The sequence below is a fragment of the Phyllostomus discolor genome, chromosome 2 (assembly GCF_004126475.2).
Source record: "Phyllostomus discolor isolate MPI-MPIP mPhyDis1 chromosome 2, mPhyDis1.pri.v3, whole genome shotgun sequence".
NCBI lineage: Eukaryota > Metazoa > Chordata > Mammalia > Chiroptera > Phyllostomidae > Phyllostomus > Phyllostomus discolor.
Genome location: NC_040904.2, coordinates 215,570,918 through 215,598,716, shown reverse-complemented (window position 1 = coordinate 215,598,716; position 27,799 = coordinate 215,570,918). Strand labels below are relative to the sequence as shown.

General features: G+C 66.4%; 1 protein-coding gene across 1 annotated transcript in view; it reads left to right on the top strand.

The window, feature by feature from the left end:
* Positions 1 to 5,668: 5,668 nt before the first annotated feature.
* Positions 5,669 to 27,799, top strand: part of CERK (ceramide kinase) — a 28,628-nt gene continuing 6,497 nt past the window's right edge. The window contains exons 1-8 of the mRNA XM_028533283.2: positions 5,669 to 6,154; positions 17,339 to 17,455; positions 17,845 to 17,967; positions 19,376 to 19,501; positions 20,866 to 20,929; positions 21,858 to 22,003; positions 26,439 to 26,513; positions 27,335 to 27,487. Coding sequence (XP_028389084.2) covers positions 6,022 to 6,154; positions 17,339 to 17,455; positions 17,845 to 17,967; positions 19,376 to 19,501; positions 20,866 to 20,929; positions 21,858 to 22,003; positions 26,439 to 26,513; positions 27,335 to 27,487 — 937 coding nt within the window. The 5' untranslated portion in view covers positions 5,669 to 6,021. The remainder of the gene's footprint in view (positions 6,155 to 17,338; positions 17,456 to 17,844; positions 17,968 to 19,375; positions 19,502 to 20,865; positions 20,930 to 21,857; positions 22,004 to 26,438; positions 26,514 to 27,334; positions 27,488 to 27,799) is intronic.

Below are 27,799 nucleotides of genomic sequence, written 5' to 3'. Positions count from 1 at the left end.
AGCACTGTCCTTCGGACACAACTCCGGGCCCAAAGCTCACGTCCCATCGCTCTCCCCTCCCTGGTCCTCATGGCTCAGTCCCCACGGTCTCCAGATTGCCCTGTCTTTTCCTCATGGTCTTCCCACCGCCCCCCCACGCCACTCGTGTCCTCTGGCCACCATAGCCGGCCGGCAGCCTTCTCGGCGCGGCCCGTCTCCTTCCCCCGTGGCCGGTGTCAGCGATCCCCAAAGACGAGCCTGCAGTTCAGGCCATTGCCACTGGTTTTTCTTCTTCCTTTTTTTTTAATTTGAGCATTGTTTTGGACTCGGGGCTACCAGCTCCCTTGTTTACGCTGCGAAACTCCTGAATGGGGCACAGACCATTTGCTCTTCCTCCTGCGTCACACGCCCTCCCTCTGGAGGGTGTTGTCTGCGGTCAGCGGGTCTGTTTGGGGCAGGTTCCTGCGTTCCCGGGTGCGCCAGGCCCCAGACGCAGCCCCGCCCCTCGCACCTGTCCCCGACACACCTGCCTCTCACCCCTGGTTCGCAGGAGCTCCCGGGGCCCCTGCCCCCCCCCCCCCCCCCGCCCCCTGCGGCCACATCAGGTCACCTGGCTCGTGGGCCTTTGCTATTTCCTCTAGACTTTTTTTATAGACCTCAAACATAAAAAGACAAATAAACGTGCGGGCTGAGTGATCCAGCCTCCTCTTATCAGGCTGGAAATCACAGCTGGCGGCGCTTCTGGGCAGCGAAGGCCTCCGCTGTGGCCCCGCAGGCCTTGGGCACCAGGCCAGGTGTTCCCGCCCGGACACACCACTCCCCCCAACCAGGACGGACCAAGCCTCCCGGCCAGCTCCGAGCTGTGTCACAGACGGCCCCAGGAAGGGGGCCTCCCTGGACACCCCTCCCCGAGCCCCTGAGCCCGGACACGGTGGCAGCTCCCAGCTGCTAAGGGTCAAGGCCGCCCTGTGAGGTCCCAGAGCGGGCGCCCAGCTGCACGGGCAGGGAGGCCCCTGGGAGGGGGGGCCTCGGGCAGCGCCCCCACAGCCCGGCCGCCCCTGCCAAGGCCTGTGGCTCCGGCCCCCCACCCAGCCCCCTCTGGCTGTGTGGAGGAGGGCATCTCCCTGCCTCCCGAGCTGCCCCAGAGCCCCCCACCCCACCCCACAGGAGCTGAGGCAGACCCCCACGGACAGCCGCCCTGGGAGGGGACGCCCAGATGCTGCCCAGGTCACCCCTCGCTGCTGGATCCCCCGACCCAGACCCTCCCCTCCCCGGGTCTGCTTCCCCGGCTGCGGAGAAGCGGCCTGGAGCAGGGTCCGCAGGGTCCCCACCCTCCGGGCCGAGGACGGGTACCGGTCCGGGCCTGCGAGGAACCGGGCCGCACTGCCGCGGCAGGTGATAGCGGACAGGATGCGCCAGCGTCGTCCCGAAACCGTCCCCGACGCCGGCCTGTGGACAATCGTCTTCCACACAGCCGGTCCCTGGTGCCAAAGAGGCTGGGGACCCCTGATCTCGAGGCCCGAATGAGCCAGCACTGAGCACAGTGGCCGGCAGCCTGTCAGGGCCCAAACCAGGGGGTCACCGGCACAGGCCCGGGGCCCACAGGGTCCAGCCCCAGCGTGAAAACGGTCTTGGGGGCCCTTCCCGGGGTGCGGCGCTGCCTACCGTGCCGGGGGTGCTAGGAACCCCAGTGCCTGGCCACCTCTGGAATTATTTTCGGGGAGCCCCACCTCACCCACCCGTGGCCCCCACCAGAGGGGCCCCCTCCACCCAGCCCGGGCTGGGGCTCGCCCAGGCAGGCGGGCAGGTCTGGCCTCTGAGTCTGGGCGGGGCGGGGGCAGGTCCGGCAGGACAGCCCGGGTGCCCTGGAGGACCGGCCGGGCCGCTGTGGGCGCAGGCAGGCACGCACCGGCGTCCTGCACGCCCTTCAGGCGCCCCCCCAACCACGGCGATGAGACTCAGGAGCACCCACCCGTCTGATGGCCGTTCTGTGTAACTCGTGCGGGCCGGGCTGCCCTTCCGGACCTCGGTCCCTCCGCCTGTCGGCGGGCAGGGGATGCCCGAGTCCAGCGGTCATGGTCAGGGTCACGTGTGCCACGTGGGGACGGGCGTCTCGTAAATCCCCAGGCCACCCTCCCGGTGTGCGGCCTCCTGGGGCCCCAGACATTCCTCCCAGGCCGTCGGCCTTGACGGGCGGCCAGGGAAGGCCGTTCCCACAGGGCGGAGGGCAGAGGGCAGAGGGCGGCTGGCCCAGGTGTCCTCCCGCCCCTCCCGGGCGTGCCCCGGTGCCAAGGCGTGTGGCCGACCGTGTGGGGAGCCGGCCGGGGTGGATGGGCAGGCGGCTGTCACCATAAACAAGGCCAGGGCCTCCTGGGGCAGGGAGAAAGTAGGTCAGGGCCCTTGGAGGGCAGGGCTGCTGGAAGAGGCAGCTGCTGCCCAGGTCCCCACTGGTGGCCAGGGTTCTCTGGGCAGGCAGGGCCTCTGGCGTGGACGGCCCAGTGGGGACGACACTTGGGGGTGTTCGGGGGCAATGCCATGTGCCCAGGCAGGACCTCAGGGTCCCGGCAGCCCGAGTGCGAGGTGCCCTGGGTCGGCAGTGGGCGGATCAGGGCTGGCCAGAGACCCGGGCTGCAGCCCAAGCCCGCGGACTGGACAGGGCCAGGTGGCAGGGCCCGCCTGCGCGGAGCTCCTGGCGCAGGGCTGACCCCCTGCGCAGGGCCGGGGCCAGCTGTGCCCTCAGCAGGCCGGTGACAGGTGGGGACACTGCCCCGCGGCAGCAAGTGAGGCTGGCACGGCAGCCTGGCCGGGAGCCCCACACGGTGAGCGGTGAGCGGCCCGCAGAGGCGCCGTCACGAAGGGGGGCCTGTGGGGTGAGAGGGGCGCGGGGCGGGGCTTCCCCGGCAGAGCTGGGGGAAGGGCGCTCAGCCAGGGCCCCACGTGGGACAGGTGTGTCTGCCAGGGCCCAGGTGAGCGAGGTGGCTGGAAAGCCATCCAGGTGCTGGGGCCTCCGAAGGCTCTCGAGTTGACAGTCCTTCGGACGGATGCCTCCACCGCCAGCTCCGCACACAGCAGGGCCCGGCAGCCGCCCTGTCCCTCCCGTGTCCCCAGGGCTGTGCTCAGAGTCCTGGGCCTGAGGCCTCCCAGCCCTCCCCCATCCGGCTCGCCTGCAGGGAGTGCGTCATCTGAAATCCCGGCCTTCCCTAGCACCTTCCCCCCCCGGGCGGAAGCGTGGGGTCTTGCCTTGTTGCCCAGGCCCCTCCCCGCTGAGCCCAGGACCAGAGCCTCCCGGGTGCCAGGCCCATGGTTTGCTTCGCTCGGGTTGCCAAATCCCACGGACCGGGCAGCTCAGCTATCAGAAATTATTTCCTCCTGCCCTGGCTGGCGTAGCTCAGTGGATTGAGCGCGGGCTGCGAACCAAAGCATTGCAGGTTCGATTCCCAGTCAGGGCACATGCCTGGGCTGCAGGCCAGGTCTCCAGTGGGGGCCATGTGAGAAGCAACCACACGGTGATTCTCTCTCTTTCTTTCTTTCTCCCTCCCTTCCCCTCTCTAAAAATAAATAAATTAAATTTAAAAAAAAGAAAGTCTTCAAAAAAAAGAAATCATTTCCTCCTGGGTCTAGCTCACGGAAGAGGCTGGAAGTGCAAGGTCAAGGTGCCGGCAGGCATGGCCCCCCCAACCCTCTCTCCTGGGCTCGCAGAGCGAGGGCCTCTTGCTCTCCTGTCACGCGTGGGGGCCCCGGGGCTCTGTGGGTCCAAACTTCCTCCTACGGGGCCCCAGCCAGACTGGATTAGGGCCCACCCGCCGCACCCCACTCTGTCTTGGTCCCCTCTTCGAGAGCCCCGTCTCCAAACACAGCCCTGTGCTGAGGTCCTGGGGGTGAGGGCTTCAGCACAGAATTTTAGGGGGTCACCACTCAACCCCTAACTGCCGCCACCACTGGGAGCCCCAGGCCTGGCCTATGCGCTTGGAGTCTACTGAGTGAAGCAGTGTGGGGGGCCTGCCTTGGGGCTCCCCGGTGTTTTAGAGTTGAGTTGCTGTCCCCTCCGCAGAGCTTCCCGAGGGCAGGGCGGGGTCAGAGTCCTCTCCGGGTCCCCTGCTCAGACGACAGGACCGTTCCTGAGCCGAGGTGTGACATTAAAGGGTCTCCCCATGAATAACCCGGTGGGGGCGGAGCAGCCTCGCCCGGAGGGGCCTCAGAGAGAGGCGGGGCAGGGAGACCACCGCCCGCCGGAGCCCCTTCCCACCGCCCTTCCCGCCCCCTCGCACCCAGCGCCTGGCTCCAGAGAAGTTTCACATCCGCATTTCCAGAGCGTCGGGGCGGCCGCGTGGGAGGCAGGGCCCAGCAGCAACACCAGGCCGGCCTGGCCCCGGGCGGGGCCGGGGCTCCCAGCCCAGCGTCAGCCCTGACCCAGCCCTCCTGCTGCCGGGGCGGGCGCCCAGGAAGGGTGACTCACAGGGCGATGGCAGCTCGGGGCCTGCCCGTGGGCCACCCTGTGCCAGGCTCTCCCTCCTGCCGTCCACAGGGAAGGCTCCCTAGGGAGCCGAGGAGACACTGGGCAAGGGGGGCTTCGGGGGGCCGGGGGCCGGGGGCCGGGGCCCCGAAGCCAGACCCCCGCCCCTTCTAAGCCCTGTGCCTGTGAGCACGTTTCTCATCTTCTCGGAGCGCCCCTCCTTCTCTGATAAATCTGGGGCAGGCGCACTCTGCTGACTACACCCGGGGCTGTCTCCGGCCTGGGGGCCACAGGGGACAACGGGCACATCCCCATGGAGCTGAGGAGGGCAGACGCACTCCGGGGGTGGGCTGCAGCCCCGCTGGGGTGCAGAGCGGCGGTCCACTCAGCTGGGTGGTCAGGGACGACGCCCTGCGGACAGGGGAGGGTTTCATCTGGGCTCAGAACAGCAGCCTACTCTCCTCCGGCCTGCTCAGGAGAGGGGCTCAGCTGTCTGAGCCCCGGCCCCACCCCCACCTTCTCCCAGGGCCCTGGAAGAGGCCCCCTCCTCCAGGTGGCCTTCACTGCCAGCCGGCCTGCAGGGCCTTTGGCTCCGGGGTTTCCCGGGGCAGCTCACACCCCAGCATGCCCCCTTGCAGGCCGGGGTGGGAGGGCAGGGGCTGTGGGACCCCCAGCTGCTGTCTGCAGCCTCCAGCCCCAGGAGGCTCACAGAGCGCTGTGGTGGGCAGTAGTCCCCCGCAGGCCCCTGGGCCGGACTCTGCTGCCTGGGACCAGGACATGTCTCCTCAGCCGGGGGGTGCGGACACAGGGGGACCCTGCACCCAGCCGGCCTGCTTTGAAAGCCGGCTCCGTCCCTTACTGCAGATTGCCCAGGCCCTGAAACTGCCCCCACAGACAATGGGGATGCTGCAGCTCCCGCCTCCTCAGGCAGGATGGAAAGGCAGTGGAGAAAGTGGCATGTCCACGCTGGGTGTGCTAGGGCCCACAGCTCCCGCGGGTGCTCGAGGACCGCAGGGCCGGCCCAGCCAGGGAAGGAACCCGATGCCTCACTTCACAGGCCACCCGTGGTCGCTGCACCGAGATTGGCGGGGGTGCCCACCGGCAGGGCCCGCCCCGCCCCAGGCCCCCCTGGCCTCCCGCCGCCTCCGCACGACTCCCCACCCAGCGCTTCTGCGCCGCCAGAGGCCCCGCCTGCCTCTGCGACCCGCCGCGGGGGCGCTGCTGAGACCCTGAGAGAGGCTGCAAAGGGGAACCGCCTCCTTCGGAGCCGGAGCCCTGCGGCCGCGCCCGGGCCAGCGCCTGGTCCTCGCAGCGCGCACCCGCCGGGACGCGATCTGTCCTCGGGTCGCCGCGCGACCCCCTGGTCTCGCCGCGCTCGGTCCCCCGAGGTCCCCCTCCGCCCTCCCCGGCCCCGCGGCCGCCGTGCGTACGGGGTGACGCAGCGCCGCCCGCCACGCGCCCGCCCGCCCCGAGCCGCCGCCGCCGCCGCTGCCGCCGCGACCCGGCCAGGCTCCAGGGGCCGCTAACGGTCCCGCGCCCCTCGGCGTCCGCGCCCCAGCCGGGCCGAGCCGGCGCCCGGGGCTGGCGCGATGGGGGCGGCTGAGCCGCTGCTCTCGGTGCTGTGGGTGAAGCGACAGCGCTGCGCCGTGAGCCTGGACCCGGCGCGGGCGCTGCTGCGCTGGTGGCCCAGCCCGGGGCCGGGAGCCGGCGTCCCCGGCGAGGGTGAGTGTTCGCTGCGGGCCCGCCTCGGCGGGAGTCCCGGGGGCGCGCCGGACGGGGAGGGAGGGGGCCCGGGAGGCGGAGGGGGCCGGGGAAGCGGTGGGGGCCCGGGAGGCCTCTGGTGGGGCGCGGGGAGTGTGTTCACCGAGGGGCAGAGTGACGATAACACTCGGGGGACGGGGGACAGAGAGCGAGCTTGATTCCTGGGCCGGGAGGGCAGGGGGCTGTGATCCGGGAGGGCCAGGCAAGAGGTGTTGCCCGCCCGGAGGTCAGCGTGTGGCCAGCGGGGTCCCTGGGTCCGCATCCCTTGGACCAGCCCACAGGTATCTGAAGGGCACTGTCCCGGTGGCTGATGGGAGGATCCCTGAGAGGCGCCACCGGCTCCGGTTTCTTAGTTTAACCCCCGGGCAAAGGCTTCCCTTTTGGGGATCCGGAACCCAGAGGCAGCCCCGCAGGGTCCGAGGCTTGTTCCGGGGGAAAAGTGGAGGGCCCCGACCTCCTGTCCTGGATGTGCTGGGGGATGGGGTTGCCCTGGTGCCGGACCGGTCTGGAGAAGTGTCATTTGGATAAAAAAAGCGAAAGGCTGCAGCAGCCCTGGGGGCCGCTGTGTGGTGGCCGGGTGCACACGCCAAGGGCAGGCTGTCCGAGCCGCAGGGACGTGGCAGAGGAGTGGGCAGAGGCACATCCAGGAGATGTCATGTGACCCTGGGAGGGGGGATTCTGGAGGCCAGGCCTGGACAGTGAGGGGGCGGAGGCCGGTGGGGGGGAAGCCGGGCTGGTGAGTGTGGGCGGGTTCTGTTTCATTCATGTGTTCTCTCCGAGCTGTTCCTGAAGCCTGCCCGGCAGGGCACTCGCCCTGCAGCCCAGCGCCTGTGACGGAGTCCCAGCCCGGTGGCGCGTTTCCCACCACGGGGACACTCACAGGCGGGTGGGCAGGTCTGAGAAGGAGCACCGGCCCGGGGTGGGGGGCGGCCCCTGCAGGACCGTGTCTCGGCAGCCCTCACTCCCACGGCGGCGAGGGCCCGAGGCCTGGACAGGCTGCACGCTGTGGGGGGTGAGGGTGCAGGCGGGAGGGCCATCCCGTGCAAAGGCCCCGGGGGCGGCCAGCAGGGGCATCCGGTGGGGAGGGGAAGCAGGCCTTCGCAGGGGCTGGGCTGGGGGCCTGGCCATGGATGCCTCGGACGGCTCTGTCCAGCGTCATCACACTCATAAAGGGCCCCTGCGGAGAGGGGCTCGGGAGGGACGGGAACTGAGTCGCCCAGGGGTCGCTGGGGGAGGGGCAGGGGTTCATCGTTTCAGTCCCTGGGGCGGGGGTGGCAGAGGTCATATTCTGGGATGCCTCTTCAGCACCTCGGGGCGGGCGCAGGTGCTGGGGCGCGTGCTGCAGGCACTGTCTGACGCTGCTGACCTTGTGGGTCTGCAGGTGGGGCAGAGCCAGAGGCTAGGTCGGGCCAAGGTCAAGGGTAGCCTTGGACCCATAACCTGGTGGTTTCTGGCCTTGAGTCACCGGAAGCCTTGGGTGCTGACAGCTTGTCTGTGGCTAGGTGTCTGGGACTTCCCTCCTGTAGGGACTTTCTATGTCCCCTCTGGGGGACATGTCACGCTGGGTGTCACTGTCCAGCCTCCTGGCTCCCCGGCCCCTGCCCCTGTGTCCAGTTGCCGCTCTGGGATGCTCCAGTGACGGAGCGTGGCCCCGCGCTGTGGGCTTCGGAGCTTTTCGGTGGGTCTCGGGGCCTACGGCTGACCACACACTGCCCTCGTGTCCTGTCTGACGGGTCACCTCTGGGCCAGCCGCGGTGGGGCCCTGCAGGACAGCCGCCTCCGCCTGCAGACCAGAGGCTGAGCTGCGGACGGTTGAAGCCACGGGCCCGGCGAGCATCTGAACCTGGAGGCTCGGGGGGCCCGAGTCCAGCCGCTGTGCCTGCAACCACCTCCAGGTCAGGCCGGGCCCTGCCAGGCCCGAGAGGCCAGCGGGATGGCCGGGAAGGAGGTCCCTCACCGCCGGTTTGGGGTTTTGAGATCCTCAGCCGGCTACTAGTACGGCTTCGGGTCGCCAGTCCTGCCTTCTGCGGGGTGGCAGCGTCCACTGTGCGGTCTGCTTGCATGGGGGGGCTGCCCACCCCGCAGCTGCCGCCCTCTCTCCTGGACTGGCGGCTGCTGCCCTGCTGTGACCCTGATGACACTTTTGTACAGGCGCATGGGGCTTCCCGGCACCTGCACCCCCCTGCCCCCACCCCCGCCCCGAGGCTGGGCCCAGGCTGGCCAACTCCCCCCAGGGGGCAGCCTGTGCTCCTCGTCTCTGCTCCCCCACAGCCCACACCGTGCAGACACAGCCATGCCAGCTCTCTGGGCATCCCTGTAACTCTGCACCCCAAAAGGCATCAGGCCCCCCCAGTGGATTGCTCCCTGTTCCAGGGCAGAGGGCAGACCCCCACTGTCCACTGACTCGGTTAGCAGAGTGCAGTGCCCAGCCCTGCTGCCAGCCCCGCTCCTGTGCCAGGTGTGTCCAGAGGTGCCTGGACAGGCTGTGGCCTGGTGGGGGAAGGGGCAGGGGGCGGAGGTCATACAGAAACAGACTCCGGAAGGACCCACCCCTGAGGCCAGCCAGACGGTCACCATGGAGCTCTGGGGACAGGCAGGGGAGGGGTGACATTGAGAACCCCCCCCTTAAAAGGACAGAGAGGGGGGCCGAGCTGGGTGTGGCCACGTAGGATATTTCAGCCAGTCCCTCCCACCCTGCCGTTTCTCCCTAATACCGCTCCTGCTCTCCACGGGAAAACTGGAAGCTGGGACGTGACGGCTCCTCCGGCCCATGATTTGCTGAGGGAGCTGGCTCTTCCCCCAGCCCCGGGCTGCCCTGCGGGTCGCCACAGGGGCACGCGGCTGGGCATCTGGGAGCGAAAGGAACCCGCAGGCACAGGGCCTGTGGCGCCGGCTCAGGCTGCCAGCACGCGCTCCCGGGTCGGAAGTGGGGCCAGCTCAAAACAGGAAGCCCGACAGAGGCCTCCCTAAGCGCCCCGTTGTGCTAGTTGAACTTGCACAGGCTGAAACCGTATCTGGGTTTCGTCCTGGGATTTGTTCTCGAGTTGGGGCCGAGAGCAGTGGCGGGGGGGGGGGGGGCACTTCCCAGGTCCCCCTTTGAGGGAGGAACCCCCCTCCTTCCACAGCCCCACCTGGGACGCCCAAACCTGGCAGTGAGCTCCATGAGCAGGTCATGCTGTCGTATTTACAAAGCGCGTCCCCAGCACCCCCTGAGTGGCAAGTTACGTGGGTGAGCCCGAGACCCCGCGCGGAGCCGCCGCCACGGGGACAGGTGCCCGGGCTCCGGGGCTTCCCAGCAGGTGTCAGACAAAACAGCCACGCCCCCGCCCCCTGCAGGTCCTCTGGGCACCTGCCTCAGTGGCTGTCAGATCACGTGGTTTTGCAGCAGCAGCAGCAAGACTGCCATTGTCCTGAGATTATTCCAAGGTGAGCTGGCATTTGTTATTCTAAAATAGGTCAGCAGCGTTTCTTAAAGGGCCAGGGAGCGAATGTTTTAGGCTTCGTGGGTCCCAGTTTCTCGGCCCTGCGGTTTCGGCAGAAAGCAGCTGCCAACAGCACCCGAATGCAGGTGTGTGGCTGCATGCCGATAAAACTTTATTGGTGAGAGCAGGCCTCGGGCTGGACCCGGGGGCGGCCGGCCAACCCTCCTCCAGAACCCTGCTCCCGAAAAACAAAGGCAGCGTAATGTGTCGTAAAAGCAGCTGATCCGGACGGCCCCAAATACCGTGGCCTTCCAAACACACACACGGAGCTGGTCATCTGGAAAAACCGCCGTGGCAGTTTGGGGAACACACTCATTCCGGGTCTGACCCGGCCGTGCACTTGGCTGTCAGCAGAAAGCCGGTCAGCACAGGACCGAGCGCGGCCTCGGAGGAGGAGCAGCACGGACGGACGGACATCTGCAGACGGACCGACGAAGCAGGCCACTCCCTTCCTCGCCGAGCTGGTCTCACCGGCCCGCCCGCGTCAACCCAAGATCGAAGAGAAGCAGCGTGTGGGGCCACCGAGTCTGCATCGGCTGGTGCCCCCCGGCTCCGAGAGGACGGGTCGCTGGCGTGGGCGGAGCCTCCCAGGAACCGGGCTGGCCGCCGGGGGGCGGTGCCGAGCTCGCCCTTCCCTGCGCGCGCCGACCTTGACCTTCCGTCCACCTGCGCTGTTTCGAGGGGCTGCTGACGCCTCCGACCACGGCGGCGCCCTCCTCTGTTCGGCCTGGTGGGCCGGTCCGCTTGGGCGCCACGCGTCTCCCGCTCCGCTCGCGGCGCGCGCACGGTCAGGGTCGCGGTGCCTTCGCTCCCGACGGACCCCTCCCCGGTGCGCTGTCCCGCTCTGTCGCCGGCCGTCTCTGCCCCGAAGTCGGCTGCCCCTGCCGGCACAGCCGTGCCTGCTTTCGGTTCACCGACGCTGCGCGTCCTCTCTCCCGGACCCCTGCTTCCCGCTCGCTCGTCGGCATCACCCGCTTCCCAGGGACTGTCCTCGGCCCGCGCACAGTCGAGCCCTGTTCCTCACGAACTCGGCCGGGCCCTGGCGTTTCACTGGGGATTTCGGCCTGCCGTTGTTATTTTGTTTTCTTTTCTTCTCCCGGTTTTCCATTTCTCCTTTTCCTTCTTCCTGCCTTCCCGTGGATTACTTAACACTTTTGTCGAGTTCCACTTTGACTTATCTGTGTGTCTTCATTGGCTATTGTGCCTCTCCGTGGGTAGCCCCTGGGTGGCTCCCACACCCCTGACCCGCCCGGGGCCCCCGGGCAGTCACCGTGCCTGTCTGAGCAGGGTGCCAGCCTGCGCCTCCTTCTGCAACACCGGCTCCCCTTTCGTGACGTGGTGGCCCGTCTCCTCCCCTGCGAGGGGAGCACACTTGTGTGTTACAACTTCATCTTCAACCCTCACTCGCAGCCTGGATGAGCCAGGACGGAAAGAAACCCCATCGTGGTCCCCCAAGTCTCTGCTCACCACGTTCCTTCTCCCTCTTCCCCGGGGAAGAGTCCTCGTCCCAGCGCCTCTAACTGCTCCTTTCCGGCAGGTCCGAGGGGCCAGTGCTCCCTGCCCTCCCCCACCCGAGAGCACCTCGGTTTCCCCGGCCACAGTCAGAGACCTTGTCCTGTGTAAGGTTCCGAGCGGACGGCCCTGGGGACGTACTGCGCCACTCCCTTCCGGGTCCCACGGCTCCCGACGAGAAGCCCACCGCCCCTCTGATTCCTCTCCGGGCAACCGGCTGTCTCTGCCGCCCACCGACTTAAAGGATTTTTCCCTTGTGTTTGGTTTTCAGAAGATTGGCCATGATGGGTCTCAATTTGGATGTATTTGGGTTTGTCATAGCTGAGGTATGTCTTGACAAATTTGGGACTTTTTTAGTGCATTTTCAGTTCCTCCTCTCTCCTCTGGGAGCCCAGTGGCGGAAGAGATGGTCTTTTGTTTTTCTGTTACCGCCCCAGAGCCCCCCCCCCCCCCAGGCCCCGCTGATTGCGTCCAGTCTGCTTATCTGAGTCACTCAGACCTCGTGGCCTCTATTGTTCAGCCTTCCGGGTCACCGACTCTCTGCCCCGTCCCTTCGCTCCGATGCCCATCCGCCCATCTGATTTCTCTTCTGGGATTGTGTTTTTCAATTCCAAAACGTCCATGTGGTTCTTTGCGTCCGCTGCGTCTCTGCCGAGACCTCACACGGCTGTGGTGCGAGTGTGCGATTCTCAGGAAGCGCAGCCACTGCGGACACCCCGGCCTCTCTGTCAGGTGACGCCGCCGTCTCTGCCACCTTCATGCTGACATCGTGTGACCGTCTTTTTTTTTTTTTTAATAAAAGACTTTATTTTATTTTTAGAGAGAGGGGAAGGAAGAGAGGGAGAGACACATCAAGTGTGTGGTTGCCTCTGGTGCGCCCCCTACTGGGGACCTGGCCCGCAACCCAGGCCTGTGCCCTGACTGGGAATCGAACCGGCAACCCTGTGTTTCGCAGGCCGGCAGCACTCAATCCACTGAGCCGCACCTGTCTTTTTTTCATTCATTTTGAGCACTTCCTGGTTCTCGGCTTGGCAGTGAAGTTCCACTCGACCCCTGGACGTGCCTGTATTGCTGGGGAACTGGGGACCTTATTCAACCCCCGTCAGCTGATGTCCGCTGACCCTCGGCTCCGTCGGGGAAAATGGGCTCGTGGTTGCCACATGGGGGAGGCAGTCCGGGCTCCCGGGGTTGTGGATAACCAAGGAGGGGCTCCTCGGTGCTGCCCGGTGGGTGGGAGTCCCGGCCCCTCACTGGGCCCCACCAAGCCTCCCCTCTCCCTGCAGGGTGTCCCGCCGCCTGGGTGAGTGGAGGAGGGTGGTGCAGAGAGGTCTCCGGGGACACCACCTGGTGAGGAAGATGAAGGGCACCTGCTTGACGCGTGGGTCACCACCGGCCAGCAGTGATCACGGAACGCTGCGGATGGCTCGTTGAAACACGAGAAAAAACATGCACAGAGACAACCAGGTCCTGTGAGGGAATAGGAACAGTGGGGCCACTCCTCACATGGGGAGCGCTTGGCCACCCTCTCTCCTAGAGGGCGCCAAGGCCACCCTCCCTGGTGGGGAGAGTGCCCCATTCCCCCTCCAGAGAGGCTTTTTATGGGTTTCGTTTGCATAAGAATTCAGGCAAAGCACATTACTCATTGCTAGGAAGTAAGGACCAAACAATAGATAACAAGGAAGTCTGAGGGCCTATTTTGAGTCAGGGTCAAAGAGCTGTAAGACTTTGAGGAACAAACTAACTTCCTCCTTGGACCCCTCTCATTCCACTGAGAGCATTCTAAACAAAGCCGGTTTCACAGGAATTTACATGTTCTTTCTTAGGCCTGATCACCCGGGGGACCCGCCCTTTCCAGCACAGAGCTGCACCACCCTGTCATTGTTTCAGGCTTAGGTGGAGCAAGGGAACCAAGGCACCCAAGAGATAAGGAGATTTTCTCCCAGACGATGAGGACTCAGGCTATGTCAAAGCCTAGGAGCGAGGGTCCATCACAGCCCCCTTTTGCTGCAGCCCCCCAAGTCCTTCTTTTGGGGGGCCTCCCATGTGATCGTGCCTGTCTTAGGTCGTTCCCCCCTTGGGGAATCTTACCCGTCTTTGGCTAACCGACCAAGCTTTGGGGTTCAGTTATGAATGAAGCAGCAGAAGCAGTGCTCCTGCCAGGGAGATAAGCTTTTGTCTCCTTGCTGGCTTACGGTTCCAAGGGCCTTCCCTCAGCCTTAGCCTAGGCGAGGGTCACAGCTTCTGATACCAGGCAGGGTGGTCCCCAACACCTGCTGCTGGGGGGTGGACGTCCAGCTCCTGGGCTGTCCGCACGGACCCCCAGGGCAGCGAGGCTGGTCAGCAGCCAGCCATGGGCGGGGGGCGGAGTTCCACCTCCCTACGTGGCTTTTCTTGCTCCAACCTGGCCCAGAGTGTTGGGGTGCCTCCTTACACCCCCAAGGGCGAAAGTCTGGGCTCCCCATCAGCCTAGGCTGGCATGTGGGGGGTGGAGCCAGTGTCTTCTGTGTTCACTGGAGGGGGGGTCTGGCCTAGGGTTTTCCGTCTCATTGGGCTGCCCTCCCCTGGGCCTCTGGCCGAGGGGTCTGGCGTCTGTGGGAGCTTTTGAGAACACCCATTGGACGACGGCTTCTCTGCCGCCCACGCTGAGATCTCTGAGGCCACAGAGGCTCTAGGGCACGCCCCCTCCAGCGGGTCCCCCAGCCCCGAGGTCCCCCGGGAGGGTCCCCTTCTCTGCACTGCACACAGTCTCGTCCCGCCTGCGGGGGCTGGGAGGGCCTGCGCGGGGTGTCTCCCGTCTCTCTCCTCTGGGGGCCAATTCCCCCTGCCGACCTGTCCCAACCCCGGACTCGCCCGTCACGCCCACTCAGCTCCCTCTGACCGGCTCTCCAATCTTCCCACCCACTGTGAGAAGGTGCAGCAGCACCCCACGGGGCATGGCGGAGTGACTGTGTAAGGTGTTCATGGGACACCCCCAGCCCCAGTCTGGGTCATCTCAGCTATGCGCCTGCGCACCGTCTTTTCCTTGAGACCATCAGTGCCTCCAGGTCCTCGGTGTTTTGATGAGTTTTGGATCCCGGACAGTTTGGTCACTGTGTTGTACGGCTCTGGGTCCTGCTAAATTCCTCTGGAGAATTGTGTCTTCTTGGGCAGGTGCTCGGCCTGCTCGGGCTCAGACGGCCCATGCATCTCATGTTGTGGGAGGGGCCTGGGGCACGGGTGGGCCCGGCCCCTGTTGTCTGCTAGTGCCACGCTGCTGGGGACCACCCCCCAGGTTCTGGGTGCCGGCAGGGAAGGCAGCTCCGCTCCCAGGGCGCCCCTGTGCTTCCGGCGTGTTCCTCGCGTGGGCGGCCAGGTGTGAGTCAGGCCACACGGAGTCAGGACGCCCTTCTGCACGCCTCCCGGCACGCTCGGGCTCCTCCTCCAGCCGGAGCAGTGCCTGCGCTTTCCTCTCCAAGTCCAGCGCGCTGGTCCTGACCTCGGGCTGCCCCAGGGTCAGAGCTGGCGGCGGAGGCTCCTGCCCTGCACTCGCTCACTCCTCTGGGGGCTCCCCCGGCCAGCGGCCTGCTGCTCTTTGCCTTTAGAGGCCTCTTTCATCTAGTCCGGCACTCTTCTTCCTGGTCAGTGGGAGGGACGGGCACCTGTGGGCCTGCCCCCCACCCCTCCCCCCCACAGGGGCTGCGGCCCCAGTGCTGTGCCTGTCTCTGCCTGCACCCGGAGTCCTCGCCAGGGCCGGTGAGCAGGCCCAGTGTCACCCTCATTTCAGCGATGGTCCTAGGGGGGCAACCTGGATGTGGATGTGGGGTTCATTTGCACACCCTCCACGGGCCTTTCTTACCAGGCGGAACAGGACCCAGCCCTCCTCTGTCCCCTGGCTGGGGACGGGCCCCACAGCTGTCTGCGCCCTCTGGTCCTGGGACCGGAGTGTGGGCACCGGATGGTGGCCCGAGGTGTGAGGAGAGGTGCAGCGGCGTGAGTGCCGAGCAGAGATGGGTGTCCCGTGTGGCCGTGAGCTGGTCCCGGAGCTGGCTCTGCAGGGGCAGGGTCCGCATCCCCCAGGTTCCCTGAGCCTGCGCACTGGGGACTCAGAGCAGCTTCCGCTGTGCCCCGCCCCCCAGGACCACCTGTTCACAGGAGGAGCCCCATCTAGGGAGACCGGCAAGAAGCGCACCTGGGCAGGGCAGGGCAGGGAGCTGGGCACGCGCCTGGCCACAGACCTGCATGAGGAGCAGCAGGGGGAGGAGCCATGGCCACGGAAGATCTGGGCAGAGCATGCAGGGCCCACCTTTACGTCTTCAGCCCCTTGGTGGGGGCGGGACCGTCGGCGGGGCCAGGAGAGCATGGGGGGGGGGGGCGGCCGGGTGCTGAGCAAGCAGTCCCGGCACAGAGCACCCTGCCCAGACAGGGGCTGCAGGGCGGGTAGTTTCCGGAAGCCGGGAAGATGGGCTTGGATTTAGGAGGCTGATGTGAGGCCCTCATGAGATGTCCCCGTGGCGGGCCGGAGCCCCTGGGGGCCCGAGACGCAGGAGAGCGCCGGAGTAAACACGCCGCCTCTCCCCGGGCCTCGGGACCGTCTGCCTCTGAATCTCCTGTTAGGAGAAGTGGTTGCTAAGCACACGAACCCCACACGGTGTGGCTCTCACTCCGACGACGCTGCCCCCAGGAGACACCGGCTGGCGCCGAGCAGAGGCACCCTGGTGCTGGGCGAGCAGCCCTGTTCCAGGGAGGCATCCGGGAGTTCTGCTTAAAGACAGTATCGGGCTGTTACGTTAACGAGAGGAGGGCGACTCTCCCGAGAGCCTTGGCCAGCGCTCTCCACGGACAGGGCGCGATCAGCCCAGGAGCGCAGTGACGCGGAGCAAAAGACCACGTGCGCTCGCACCCCCACGGCCGCAGCTGGTGAACCGGGGCAGCGGGCCAGCCAGGCCGGGGCACCGGTCGGGTCAGGACAGGGCCTGCAGTGCAGCAGGCGGCCAGGTGGGCGCGCTGCTGGCACCGACGTGGCCGTCCGCCGCCCGCTGTCTGGTGTGGGGGGTGGGGGGGTAACCTTCTCCAAGGCGGCGCGGCAACCTCGCAACTCCTCGCGTGCCTTTAACACAGACCTTTAAGGTTTCATCTGATTTCACACGCGGTACAAGATGATGCAAAACGCAAGCAACCGCCAGTCTCAGGTAGAGAATGAAAGTGTCCCACCTGCACTCCTGGGGTTGGCTCCCCGCGAGGCCTTCCTCCCCCGTCTTTCCCAGAGGTGCGGTCCCTGTTTATGCCTCGTGTGTGCGCAGGCGCAGACGGTGGTGCGGTCCCTCTTGATGAGTCCCATGTGCGCAGGTGCGGATGCTGGTCCCTGGTTATGAGTCCGGTGTGCGCAGGCGCAGACGGCCGGTGCCGCCCATGCCGTCACGTGCTGTTGCCCAGTGCACACCAATGTCATTCAGTCCTCTTGTTTCCTGTCCAGCAAGCTGCTGCTGACCTCCTCAGGTCCTCGCTGGAGGGCTTTGCCCCTGGGGCCTCCGCGTCAGTCCATGAGCCTCCCGAGCCCTGTGCTCTTCCCGATGGGCGAGCTCCTCCAGGCCCAGGGGGTGGGCCACAGGCTGTGGTCCCACGGCTGAGTGTCCGCCCCAAGCGTGTCTGCACGGCCCGTGGGCGGCCTCTCCCTGGCTTTCCCAGAGTGGAGAACATCCGGGCCATCTCCCCGGCGTGCAGCCGGGTCTCCTGCTGCCTCAGATGGGCCCCGTTCCCGTCTTTCCCAAGCCCCTGCCCGCCCCCGGCCCCACCTCTGTGTGGCTCCAGGGTCCCAGTTGTCCGGTTCGGGGTGCTGCTGTGTGCCTCGGCCCGCCTGGGCTTCTGACACGGTTTCCCGACCATTGCTCCCCCAGCGAGCGCAGCGGCTGGCCCGGCGTCAGCGCCCGAAGGGCTGCGCCGCTCGTTTGAAAAGTTGCGTTCTGCGTTTGGGCATTGTCTGGGCTACGACACCCCATCTCCTGGCGACACCGAGTTGCGCAAACGTGCTAGGCTCTGAACTGGGGAATGACACTTGACTCTGCGTTCGCCTTTCGGGCTTCTAAGGACGAGGGGATCCTGGCGCCGGGCCCCGGCGTTCAGTGCGTCGGACCAGTCGCACTGGTCCGACACTCGACCCGCGCTGTCGTTGCAGACGCCTGCTCCTTGCCCGTGGCCGAGATCATCACCGTGGAGGAGACGGACCGCCATGGGAAGCACTACGGCGGCGGCGGGAAGTGGCAGAAAATGGAAACGCCTTTCGCATTCACAGGTGGCGAGACCCGCGGAGCCCCGCCTACACGTCGTCCTCCTTAACCCCGGGCGGGTTCCCCGAAAGGGCCTTTTTTCACTTTAACAAACTCGCTGCCTCCTTGGGTTATCTTTATGCAGACTTCCCTGTGTCGTTTTCCACGGTGTGATTTTAACCGGTGTTTAGGCTTTGATCTCGTTTTCTTTATTTTCTTGCGTGGGCTCAAAGGGCTGAGCAGTCGGGTTTTTCCTGGTGTGCCGGGGGAATCCCGCCCTGTCCGCAGGGACGAGCTCCGCCTCCTCCGGAGGTCAAAGCCTGTGGGGGGCGTGGCCCCGTCCTGCCGGTTGGGGGGCGGGGCGGGGCGGGGTGGGGGCGTGGTCTGCGGGGAGCTGACCCTTGTCTTTTCGCAGTGCACTGCGTGAAGAGAGCCCGGCGCCACCGCTGGAAGTGCGCGCAGGTGACTTTCTGCGGTGCTGACGAGCAGCTGTGTCACCTGTGGCTGCACACCCTCCAGGAGCAACTGGACAATCTGAGTACGTGCGGCCCGCGTGGTATTTAGAGAAAGACCGAGTGGCTGTGGAACCTGCGCCTGCACGCGTGAGCGTGCCTCCTCGTGGGTGCACACATGCACGTGTGCACGTGACTGTGTGTGAGTCTGTGGTGTGTGCACATGCGAGTGTGTGGATACATGTATGTGTGCTCGTGCTCGTGTGTGCATGCACACATGTGCGCAAATACGTGTGCGTGTGTGCTGCGTGGTCGTGTGCACGACACACCTGTGTGGTGCGCCCACATGTGTGTGTGCTGCGTGACCTCTGCTTCCTGCCTCTCACAGCCGGGCTGTGGCCAAGATGGAGGTGATGTGTCGCTGCGCCCCTCAGGCATCTTCTGACCAGAGGCCAGCGGGTGCGGTGCCCGCAGGGTGGGCTCTGACTGGAGAGGCCCGGCAGGACCGCGGTGTGGGGCGGAGGTGGCCGCAGCATGAATGTGCGACCGTTCCTCCACTCACTGGGGACGGTCACCGGGAGCCCGGCATTGCCCATCGTGCCCCCACAAGCATCCCAGCGTGTGCCCTTGGCTGGACACGCTCACACTTGGGTGCCTGCCTGGGCTTGGGGTCGCTGGGCCGCACAGGGTACGTGTGTCCAACCTCGGAGACACGACCAGCCCGTCCCAGGGTGGCAGGGCTGCAGCGACACTCCCACCCATGAACACCCGAGTCCTGGCTGCCCCACATCTTAGCCACGCCCTTCAAACCTGAGCCTTTGGGGGGGGGGGTGTTAGGTCGCTTACAGCTGTCATTTGCGCTTCCCTGTCAGCCCCTGACGCCCAGAAACACGCCCCCATTCACCGGCCACTCGGAAACCTGAGGGGCGTCTGCGCAGCGACTTCCATCCGTTTTTCTGTCGGGTCGTCTTTCCTGACGACATGCAGACACCCCCACACAGCTCGGCCCCACCCTGTCGCTGGGTGTGCGGGCCACAGCGCCGCCTCCCACGGCAGGGGTGGCGCCGTCGCTGTCTTCTGTCCGCTCCCTGGACGATGAGGAACGGGCCATCTTGATGTTGACACGGTCCCGTGTCTCTTTTCCAAAACTCTGCGGTTAGGTTGTGTCCACGCAGTTAAAAACACTTTTTCTTAACATTGATTGTTTTAGGGAGAGAGGAAAGCGGGGGTGTGGGGAGGGTGGAGAAACATCGATGTGTCGTTCCACTCATCCGTGCATTCATTGGCTGCTGCTTGTATCAAACCCGCAACCTCGGTGCGCGGGGGTGATGCTCCAACCAGCCGAGCTGCCCGGCCAGGCTCTCACTAATGCTTCTTCTCGGGTGACCTCAGCAGGAGCCTAAAGCCTTGGCGGGGTGGTTTCCAGCAGCGCGGGGCCTCGCCACGCTCCTTGGTCACCCTCAGCGTGACCACCTCGTCGTTGCTGTTTTGCAGCGTGCAGACCAAAGCACTTGCTGGTGTTCATCAACCCCTTCGGAGGGAAGGGCCGAGGCAAGCGGATCTACGAGAGGAAGGTGGCGCCCCTGTTCGCACTGGCCGCCATCACCGCCGAGGTCATCGGTAAGGCTGACGCCCTGCCGGGCGCGGACGCGCGGGTCGGAGAGGGATGAGTGATTCAGATGTGGCCGCTGGAGGTTTGTGGCCTCCAAGGTTATTTCAGACACAACAGAATGTGTGGGTTTCAGGGTTTGTTTTTTTTTTACAAATCACAAAGAGAAGGATACAAATAGAGAACGCAGACTTTTCTGGCCGAGTCCTATCATTTGAAGCACCGAAGGAGAGCACCGTGAAGGGGAAAGGACGGAAGCTCCCGGGCAGAAAAGTCTGGCGAGGAAGAGAGAAAAGCGGTTAACGTTTTAGAAACAGCTTCGCCGCTGGGTGGCGCTGTGAGAAACGCGATGCCACACCACGTCGGCGGGTCCGCGTTTTCAGAGCGCGCTGTCGGCGCCGGCAAACCCCGGGGGGCGGGCCCTTGGAGGGAGGGGGGCTCTCGTGTGAACTTACTCGAGGGCAGTCGGCAATGGGCCGCTGGGGCCACGGGCCTCAAACACGGGGGTTCCTGCCCGTAACGCAGCTTTCTGAGTCTTCCCGAGGGGGACAGTCAGGGGTCCGCTGCCAACTTTTATGGCAGCAGAACACGGGACCCAGCTTCAATGTCCCCAGACAGGAAGCGGGGAGGTAGAACTGGGCGAGCCCGAAGGGACGGCGTGTGGTCCTTCGGGCGGCCGTCCCCGGGAGGTGTTAACGGTGGGAAGTGACGCGTCGCCGGGAAGGCGGGGGGCAGAGTCGTGCTGCGGGACCAGCATTTCCACGGAGGCTATATTTCTCCTGTGGGTGTACAGGCTCTGTGCTGATGTTACCTTTTCTTTTCTTTTTAAAAAAGATTGTGTTTATTTATTTTTAGAGAGGGGAAGGGAAGGAGAAAGAGAGAGGGAGAATCAATGTGTGGTTGCCTCTCACATGGCTCCCACTGGGGCCGTGGCCTGCAACCCAGGCATGTGCCCTGACTGGGAATCGAACCTGCGACGCTTTGGTTCACAGCCCACGTTCAATCCACTGAGCTACGCCAGCCAGGGCTGATGTTACCTTTTCTACGTTTTAGTGTATTCTCAAGTTTTCAAAGTAACTCGGGTAATAAGGGGAAACTATAGCATAGAAGAGGAACGGCTCTCCAGAAAGTCATTATTTGTCGGCCACCGAGTGCCAGGAAGGGCCACGAGGCCCCGCAGGCGTCTCTCGGAGAGAGGGGCCGTCCCATGGGGCGGGTGTGGCTTCTTTCTCTGGGGGGGAGGGGCTCGAGCTCTGTCTGAGCGGGGACCTCTCACGGGAAGGCCCCCTGAAGGACGCATGGGGCCTTGGATGGCGGGGGTGGGCCCCCCCAGGCCGAGGGTCCGCTGCAGGACGCCATGCCGTCTCTCCCGCAGTCACGGAGCGCGCCAATCACGCCAAGGAGGCCCTGTACGAGGCAGACTTGGACAAGTACGATGGGTGAGTGGTAGCCCCTCCCAGTGCCTCGCCCGCGGGCCGTGCGTCCTCCCCCGTCCGACCCGCCCGCCCCGCCCATCCTGGTTCTGTTCACGCCTTGCCTGACGTTTCCCCCCCACCCCCGCGACCGTGAGGTGAGCCTGCTTCTCGTGGAAGAGGGGACCAGGCGGAGACCACTGTCCACCAGACTCGTGTTTCGCTCTGGCCTCGCTGTCCACGAGAGTGTGTGGTCCAGGCGTGGCCTCCTGTGGCCCCTGCGGGCTCCAGCCTCTGTTCCTAAAAGCGAGGGCGTCTCTCCCAGAACCGAACGGCTGGCCCAACCCAGGAGGTTCCGGCCCGGACAGTTCCCAGTCTGCCGACCTCGGGCAGACGCCCCCCCCCCCCCCAGTCATTTTCGGCCCGCATCTCCCTCCGGGCCCGTGGGGCGGTCCCTCCCGGCCGGGCCCTGGTTGGTTGTTTCTGGCCGCGGGGACCCAGAAGGGGTGTCCTGCCGGCAGTGTGCGCCCCAGGTGGTCCCATGTTTGTGTTGCCCGGCCCCGTGGGCACGTCTGCCCCTCGGAGGCCGGCTGCTGCGGCCTGGAGCACAGGGCAGTGGGGGCAAGGCGGCGGGGCCGCAGAAACGCTCCAGCATGAGGCCTGCGTTTTGGGACACTGAGGGGGTTGTGACGGCAGCAGAAGGGCGTCACCCGGGGCTGGCACTGACACGGGGTCGGGGAGGTCGGGCGGCTCCAGCGGGCGGGCTGCGCTGAGGGCGGGGCGGAGGGTCGGGAGGGACGCAGACGCCACATCAGCTGTCTGCGGGCCACGCTCTCGGTCTGTCCTGCGCTCAGGGGCACGCTGCCCCTCCCAGGAGCGTCGCACGCAGCTGTGGGGGGAGGGGCCGCAGGGGCAGCAGGGCCGGGACCCTCACGCGCCCGCGTTGCCCCCGCAGGATCGTCTGCGTCGGCGGGGACGGCATGTTCAGCGAGGTCCTGCACGGGCTGGTCGGCAGCACGCAGCGGAGCGCCGGCGTGGACCAGAACGAGCCCCGGGCGGCGCTGGTGCCCAGCCAGCTGCGCATCGGCATCATCCCCGCAGGTGGGGCCGCGCGGCGCCTGGGACGCGGGCTTGCCGATACCCCGGCTGCAAGTCTTCTCAAACCTCAAACGGGGTGCTTGTGGGGCCGTGTTCCCACTGCCGACCGGAAGGGGGCGCCTCGGGGCCGGGGCCGCAGCCCCGCCACAGGGCCAGGCGGGAAAGCCGGTCCACCCGGCACAGTCAGGCAGGGAGGAGGGCAGCAGCCGGTCTGAGAGGGTTCACAGGAGCCGTGGACCAGAGGGAGGGGCGGCAGGGTCCAGAGAGCCCCGTGTGGGCCGGAACCCTGGGGCCCTAGGGCGCCTGGCCCGGTCCATTTTAGATAACAGCGCAGCAGCACTCCGGTGCCACCACATGCGCGTGGGCATTCTAGCCCGCCTTCCCCTGGGCCGCCTGCAGTGCACGGTCTGCCCCTCTAGTCTCTGCCCCCTCCCCCCACCTCAGCCGCTGTCCTGGGTTCAGGACGTCTCGGGGCTGTCTCCATGTCCCAGGACCAACTCCCCGTCACCGGGCCACGAGCGGGGGGGGGCCGCCTCATCTCGGTTTCCCTTCGGGTTCACATCTACACGTAAACCGTGACTCTGTCGCCCCACACGTGCTGCCGCTCCTTCGGGCGGTGGTTGACGACCCATCGAGGGGTCACAGAGTGGGGTCACAGAGGCGGGCTTGGAGGGAGCCCTGTCCTGCTCCCGGACACCCTACCTCCTGCCCGGTGCTGACAGCCGGGGAGCCCGTGGGACTGTGGCGGGGGCGCTGGGGGGCGGGTGAGGGGCTCGTGAGGGGCTCGCTGAGTCGTTGCCAGTCCCCAGAGCACAGCAGTCGGGGCGTCCTGGGACCTGGAGGGGCCGAGAGGCCGAGTGTCAGGCAGGAAGTCCGGGGAGGCCCGGGGCTGTCAACGCCCCTCCCCCCTGCGGCGGCCGGGCTGGGTCCAGAAGGCAATGGCTGTGTTTTGTGCAGGTTCCCGGGGAGCCCGCAGGTCGGGAGAAGCACAGCGTTTACAAGCTTTGTGGGTTCAGGGCTCCGTACACGACAGGCGGGGTGAGGCACCCCCGTCCGGCTTGTGGCCTGGTGTCTGGCCGGCGTGGCCAGGAGACCACGTCCGGTGTCGCCCGTCTGCCCCTGGGTCTCGGGTCGGGGACCCGGCCCTACTGGCGGGCGTGTGTTCCGGGGAGGACGGCCCGCGGGGCCCCACGGCCCGACCCTCGTGCCCTTGGCCGGGAGGAAGCCGCACGGAACCGAAACCTCCGCGGAAGAAGCACTCGCGCCACCAGGCGGCTCCCGGCACCCGCGCCTCTGCTGCCGGGCCAGGAGCGCAGCGCCGGGGTCCTCCGGCGGCCACGGACTCGCCCGCCGCCCTGCCACCTGGGCCTTGCACGGCTCGACGGCCACACCTGCCGGCCTGCAGGGGCCTCGGGGCTCCGAGCCCCGCTGCGAGGGACGTGCTCGCGGGTCACAGGCACTCTGTCCTGAGCCAGCGTGTCCAGGGACTCGGAGGCCGGTTCACTTCTCCGGGGAGCTGAGCTTCGCCGCTTCCGCTTCAGAAAGGCCGCGTCCAGTGTGGGATGAGGCAGGGAGGCCGCAGCGTGCCTGGCCGGCTGTCGGTGCAGGGGGAGTTGGTGCCTGCCGCCTGCCCCGTCGTCGGTCCAGCAGGGTGGGGTCCGGACCGGGCGCCCCTGCAGGCGGTGCTGGGAGGGGACGGCCGTGCAGCTGACTCTGTCTTGAGGAAGCACAGTGGCCGGCCACGGGGCGCAGAGCACAGCACGCGGAGTGCATGCCACTGGGGCTGGGCCTTCACGTTCAGAGCCGGCTCTTCCCGGTTCACGTCTTCTCCAAACACGCCTGCAGCGACGACCCGGAAGTTATGTCGTGTCCTAGAAGGTCACGGGAGAAAAGGCGTCTTGGGGACGTTTGAGGGGACGGCAAGCCCTGCTGTCACTCCGGGCGACAGCTGGACCGGCCTCTGTAGACGGAAAACACAAGGGACTGACAGCCCGCAGACGCCTCCCCCCCGCCCCCCCGGGACTCCTTTTCCGCTCCGGCGCCGTCACTGCGCACTCATCTGCAGAGACTTCTCACCGTTGCCATGGACCCGCTGCTGGGGCGGGGCTCAGGACTGAGCGAGCAGGGGAGACGCAGACCCTGGGGAGAGCCCCTTGGGGTGGGGAGCCCCCGGCCCAGACGAGGTGCTCAGGGGGGCCTCTGTTGCGACACCCCGATGGGGCACGGTCCCTGCCTCTGGAGCAGGACAGGCTGCGCAGGGGCGCACATGCAGGGTCCTCGCGTGGTTGCAGGGGCTCAGGTGGCGGCAGGAGACGGGATGGGAGGTGTGGGGGCAGTGGGGAGAGCCCAGTGGCCCCATGGAGGGCTCTGAGCAGGCGTGAGCTGAACTGTTTGCTTCCATAAAAATCTGACTTTTTCGAGCAAGACAATCCCAGCACCCTATGAGCAACGGCGCCCCTGCCGCACTGGTAAGGAAGGACTGATGGAGAGAGGATGCGCGTAGTCCCGTGCGGGGGCGGGGCTTCCTCCCTGGAATCCGCCGCCACCGCCGTGTGGGCTCTGCGCCGCCTACTCTTTGGTGGATAGTTTGCGGCTACGCCCTACCGAGTGAACTGGAGCGGTGGGCCAGTGGGCCGTCTCCACACCCGCCCCCCAGAGCAGGGCCCAGTCTCGCACAGCCGGCCGGGACGGCGACCCCTCCCTGTCCCGCCCACGCCACCCAGCTAAGAGGGCGCCTTGCTGAGCCGCCGAGCCGGGCGGTCAGGAAGGACAGCTTCTCTGTGGCTGTCACGGGGGTCGGGGTGCCTGCTCCTCCCCAGAACTTCAGGGGACCTCCAGCCTCCTCTGAGTCTGCTGAGCGCAGGGCGACCAGAGACTAGTAGACCGACCCAGAAAGGGAGCGGGACTTCAGGAGTCTTGGATTTGCAAGACCTGGTGCCACGGAGAAGCCACACACCCGCGTCACTGCCGCCTTTCCTGCCCCAAAGATCACACGTGTGACCTGTGATTAAACGCGGGGGAGGCTGGGCGTCTGGTCGGGCTTTGTTCTAGGGGTGGTGGAGCTCGCGCGGCTCTGGGGACTTCCGGAAAGTTCTAGGGGCATGAAGGACTCTGCCTTGGCCCCCGGCTCGAGTTAATTCGACGGCTCATTCGCAGTTTGTCGTCCAAGGAGCACCTGTGTCGGCTGCCTGGGTCCCTTGGGAGGCAGGTCCGGGCGCGGGAGGCAGTCTGGAGCCCGCGGCTTGGCTGAGCAAACGAACACTTCGAGAGTCAGCCATCCCTACGATCTTAAACGTTGGATTAGAAATGTTTACTTTCTGGCTCATGTTTGGAACCAGACGTCACCCCAGTCAAGATTAACAAAAAATATGCATGTTGCAGTGTGAGCGTAAACAGGCGAGCACACGTGTAAGTCACTGTAGAAGCCACGCTCCGCCGGGAGTGAGGGAAGATTATTCCGCTCTGGCCTCGCGCTGGACCAGGTTCTGGATCTGGTAACAAAGGAGCCAGCGGCCGAACCCCGCTGCTGGGAACCGCGGGCGCCCAGGCTTGCCCGGAAGCCGCACTTGGAGGCGTCCCAGGCCGGCGGGCAGAGCCCCGGTGTCTGCCTGGGGCCGGGTCCTGTGAACCCGGGGCCACCTGACCCGTCGCGGTCGGTCGGCGGTGATACCGTGCCGCCATGGTACCAACTGCTCGGCCCATCCCAATCCTGTTCAGCAAAACCCAGGCCGTGGGGCTCAGGAATCCGGTTTGAAATGGTACCTGGGGGCATTCTCTGCCCACTCAGGCCGTGAACGCCGTCCGGATTCTGACCCGGCTCAGCAGCAGGGCCAGTAGCCACGCCCTCGGGATCTGGGTGGGCGGAGTGCCCGGAGGTCACGCCCACTCCGGTGCGGAGGGAGGAGGGGAGCCTGGCTCGCTGCGCTCAGGGTGGTTCCAGCAGGTCTGGCCTGGCCTGCACGGGTATCTGCCGGTGGCGGCTGCACCCCGGACCCGGCAGGACTGGCCAGGGCTCTGGCTGCGAGCAGGCGCACGGGGATGCGGAAGTGCCTCTCTGTGAGCGCAGCGCTTGTCTCGGTGCACGGGCCTCCGTGGCGCTTTTCCACGACCTTCGCAAGCCGTCCTGCTTTGCCTGCACTTTCCCACTGGAGACGCCTCCGCCATCCCTGTCCCCTCTGGGAGGGGACGCTCCGTGCAGGGCGCAGAGCTGCGTCCCCTCCGCCACCGCCACAGGCGTTTCTCGGGGCTCCACTCCCTGAGACCCTAGAGGTCAGCTCAGTGTTCTGATGAGTTAACGTTCGTGCTGCAGGCCAAGTGCACTGACCCCGCTGACTCCAGGCCACGGGGGAGAGGGAGGAGCCCAGCGCGCACTTGATGCAAACCTGCAGGTTTCCAAATTGACCGCAATGACACTGAGGGTTTCCTCGTCCCCCGTCAGGGTCGACAGACTGTGTGTGCTACTCGACAGTGGGCACCAGCGACGCGGAAACGTCGGCCCTGCACATCATCGTGGGTAGGTCCCTCCGGCCTCTCGGGCACCTGTGCATCCCCCGACCTGGGGCCCCGACCTGGGCGGGCGGGGCTCCTGCCGTCTAGTCCCACTTCCCACGCCGTCAGAGGGACCCTTCAGAAACCTGAGCCCTGCACAGAGCCCTCCGGAGCCCCGGGGAGTAGGGGTGCACAAGCACCCTGCCACCCAGCCGGCTCCCCTCAGCGTCCCCAAGCACCATCCAGGCCGCTGCCCCTCGGCCCCGACCTGCACCTGCTTTCTCCCCACTCAGGGCTCTACCCCTGGTCACCTGGTCAGGCAGGCCTCCCCAGGCCAGAGTCCCTGGCCGCTGCCACAGCTGCCCCTGTCCTGCATGCTCAGCCTGGCTACTCCTCCAGCGTGCGCCCCCCCAAGGCCAGAGCGCCAGGGTCGGCTTCCAGACTGCTCCCACGTGCCACGGCCCGTGCACGACAGACATGTGGCCCCTGTCCCCGTCCTCGCCCCAACAGCTGTGTCACCCTCAGTCCTGGGCGTGTAGCGTGTGCAGAGCCGCCTCGCAGGACAGCGTGCTTTTTCATGCGCCCTGGCTTCCTCGTCAGACCCCCTCCCTCCCTCCCACGGGTCCTGGCGGACGGGCCCCACGCGGCAGCTCTCCGAGCCTGATTCACAGGGGTAGTCGTTCCACCTAAGATTGGGGCCCCCAGAGCACAGGCCGCTGCCTCGGCGCCTCCTGGGCCGTCTGCGTTGTAGTTGCGTCTCCTTCAGTGCCCGCAGGAGGGCACAGCGAGGGGCCAGGGAGAGGCAGATAGGCGGGAAGCAGCTCCCCGGGGCCTCTCTCTCGGCAGGGGACTCGCTGGCCATGGACGTGTCCTCGGTGCACCACAACGGGACGCTGCTGCGGTACTCGGTGTCCCTGCTGGGCTACGGCTTCTACGGGGACATCATTCGGGACAGTGAGAAGAAGCGCTGGATGGGTCTCATCAGATACGACTTTTCAGGTAACTCGGGCACTCCAGCAACTGAGAGCTTTCGCACACCTCGGTGGCCTTGTCTGCACCCCGAGAGAGGAGGGCACCCGTGACACACACACCAGGATCGCCCCCCTGCAGCCGCAGGCCCCGGGGCACCCTGAGACCCGCCCTGGGTCACAGCCGGTCCCCTCTCATCTGGTCACGGACCCGGAGCCAGGGGGCACGCGGCCACTTCCGGGCAGTGCAGAGGGACCTCCGCGCAGTTCAGGGCGGTGAGGCTCCCAGTGCAGAAAAGACCCGGGAGAGGGGCGGGGGCAGGGGGCGGGGCGCAGTCTGGCC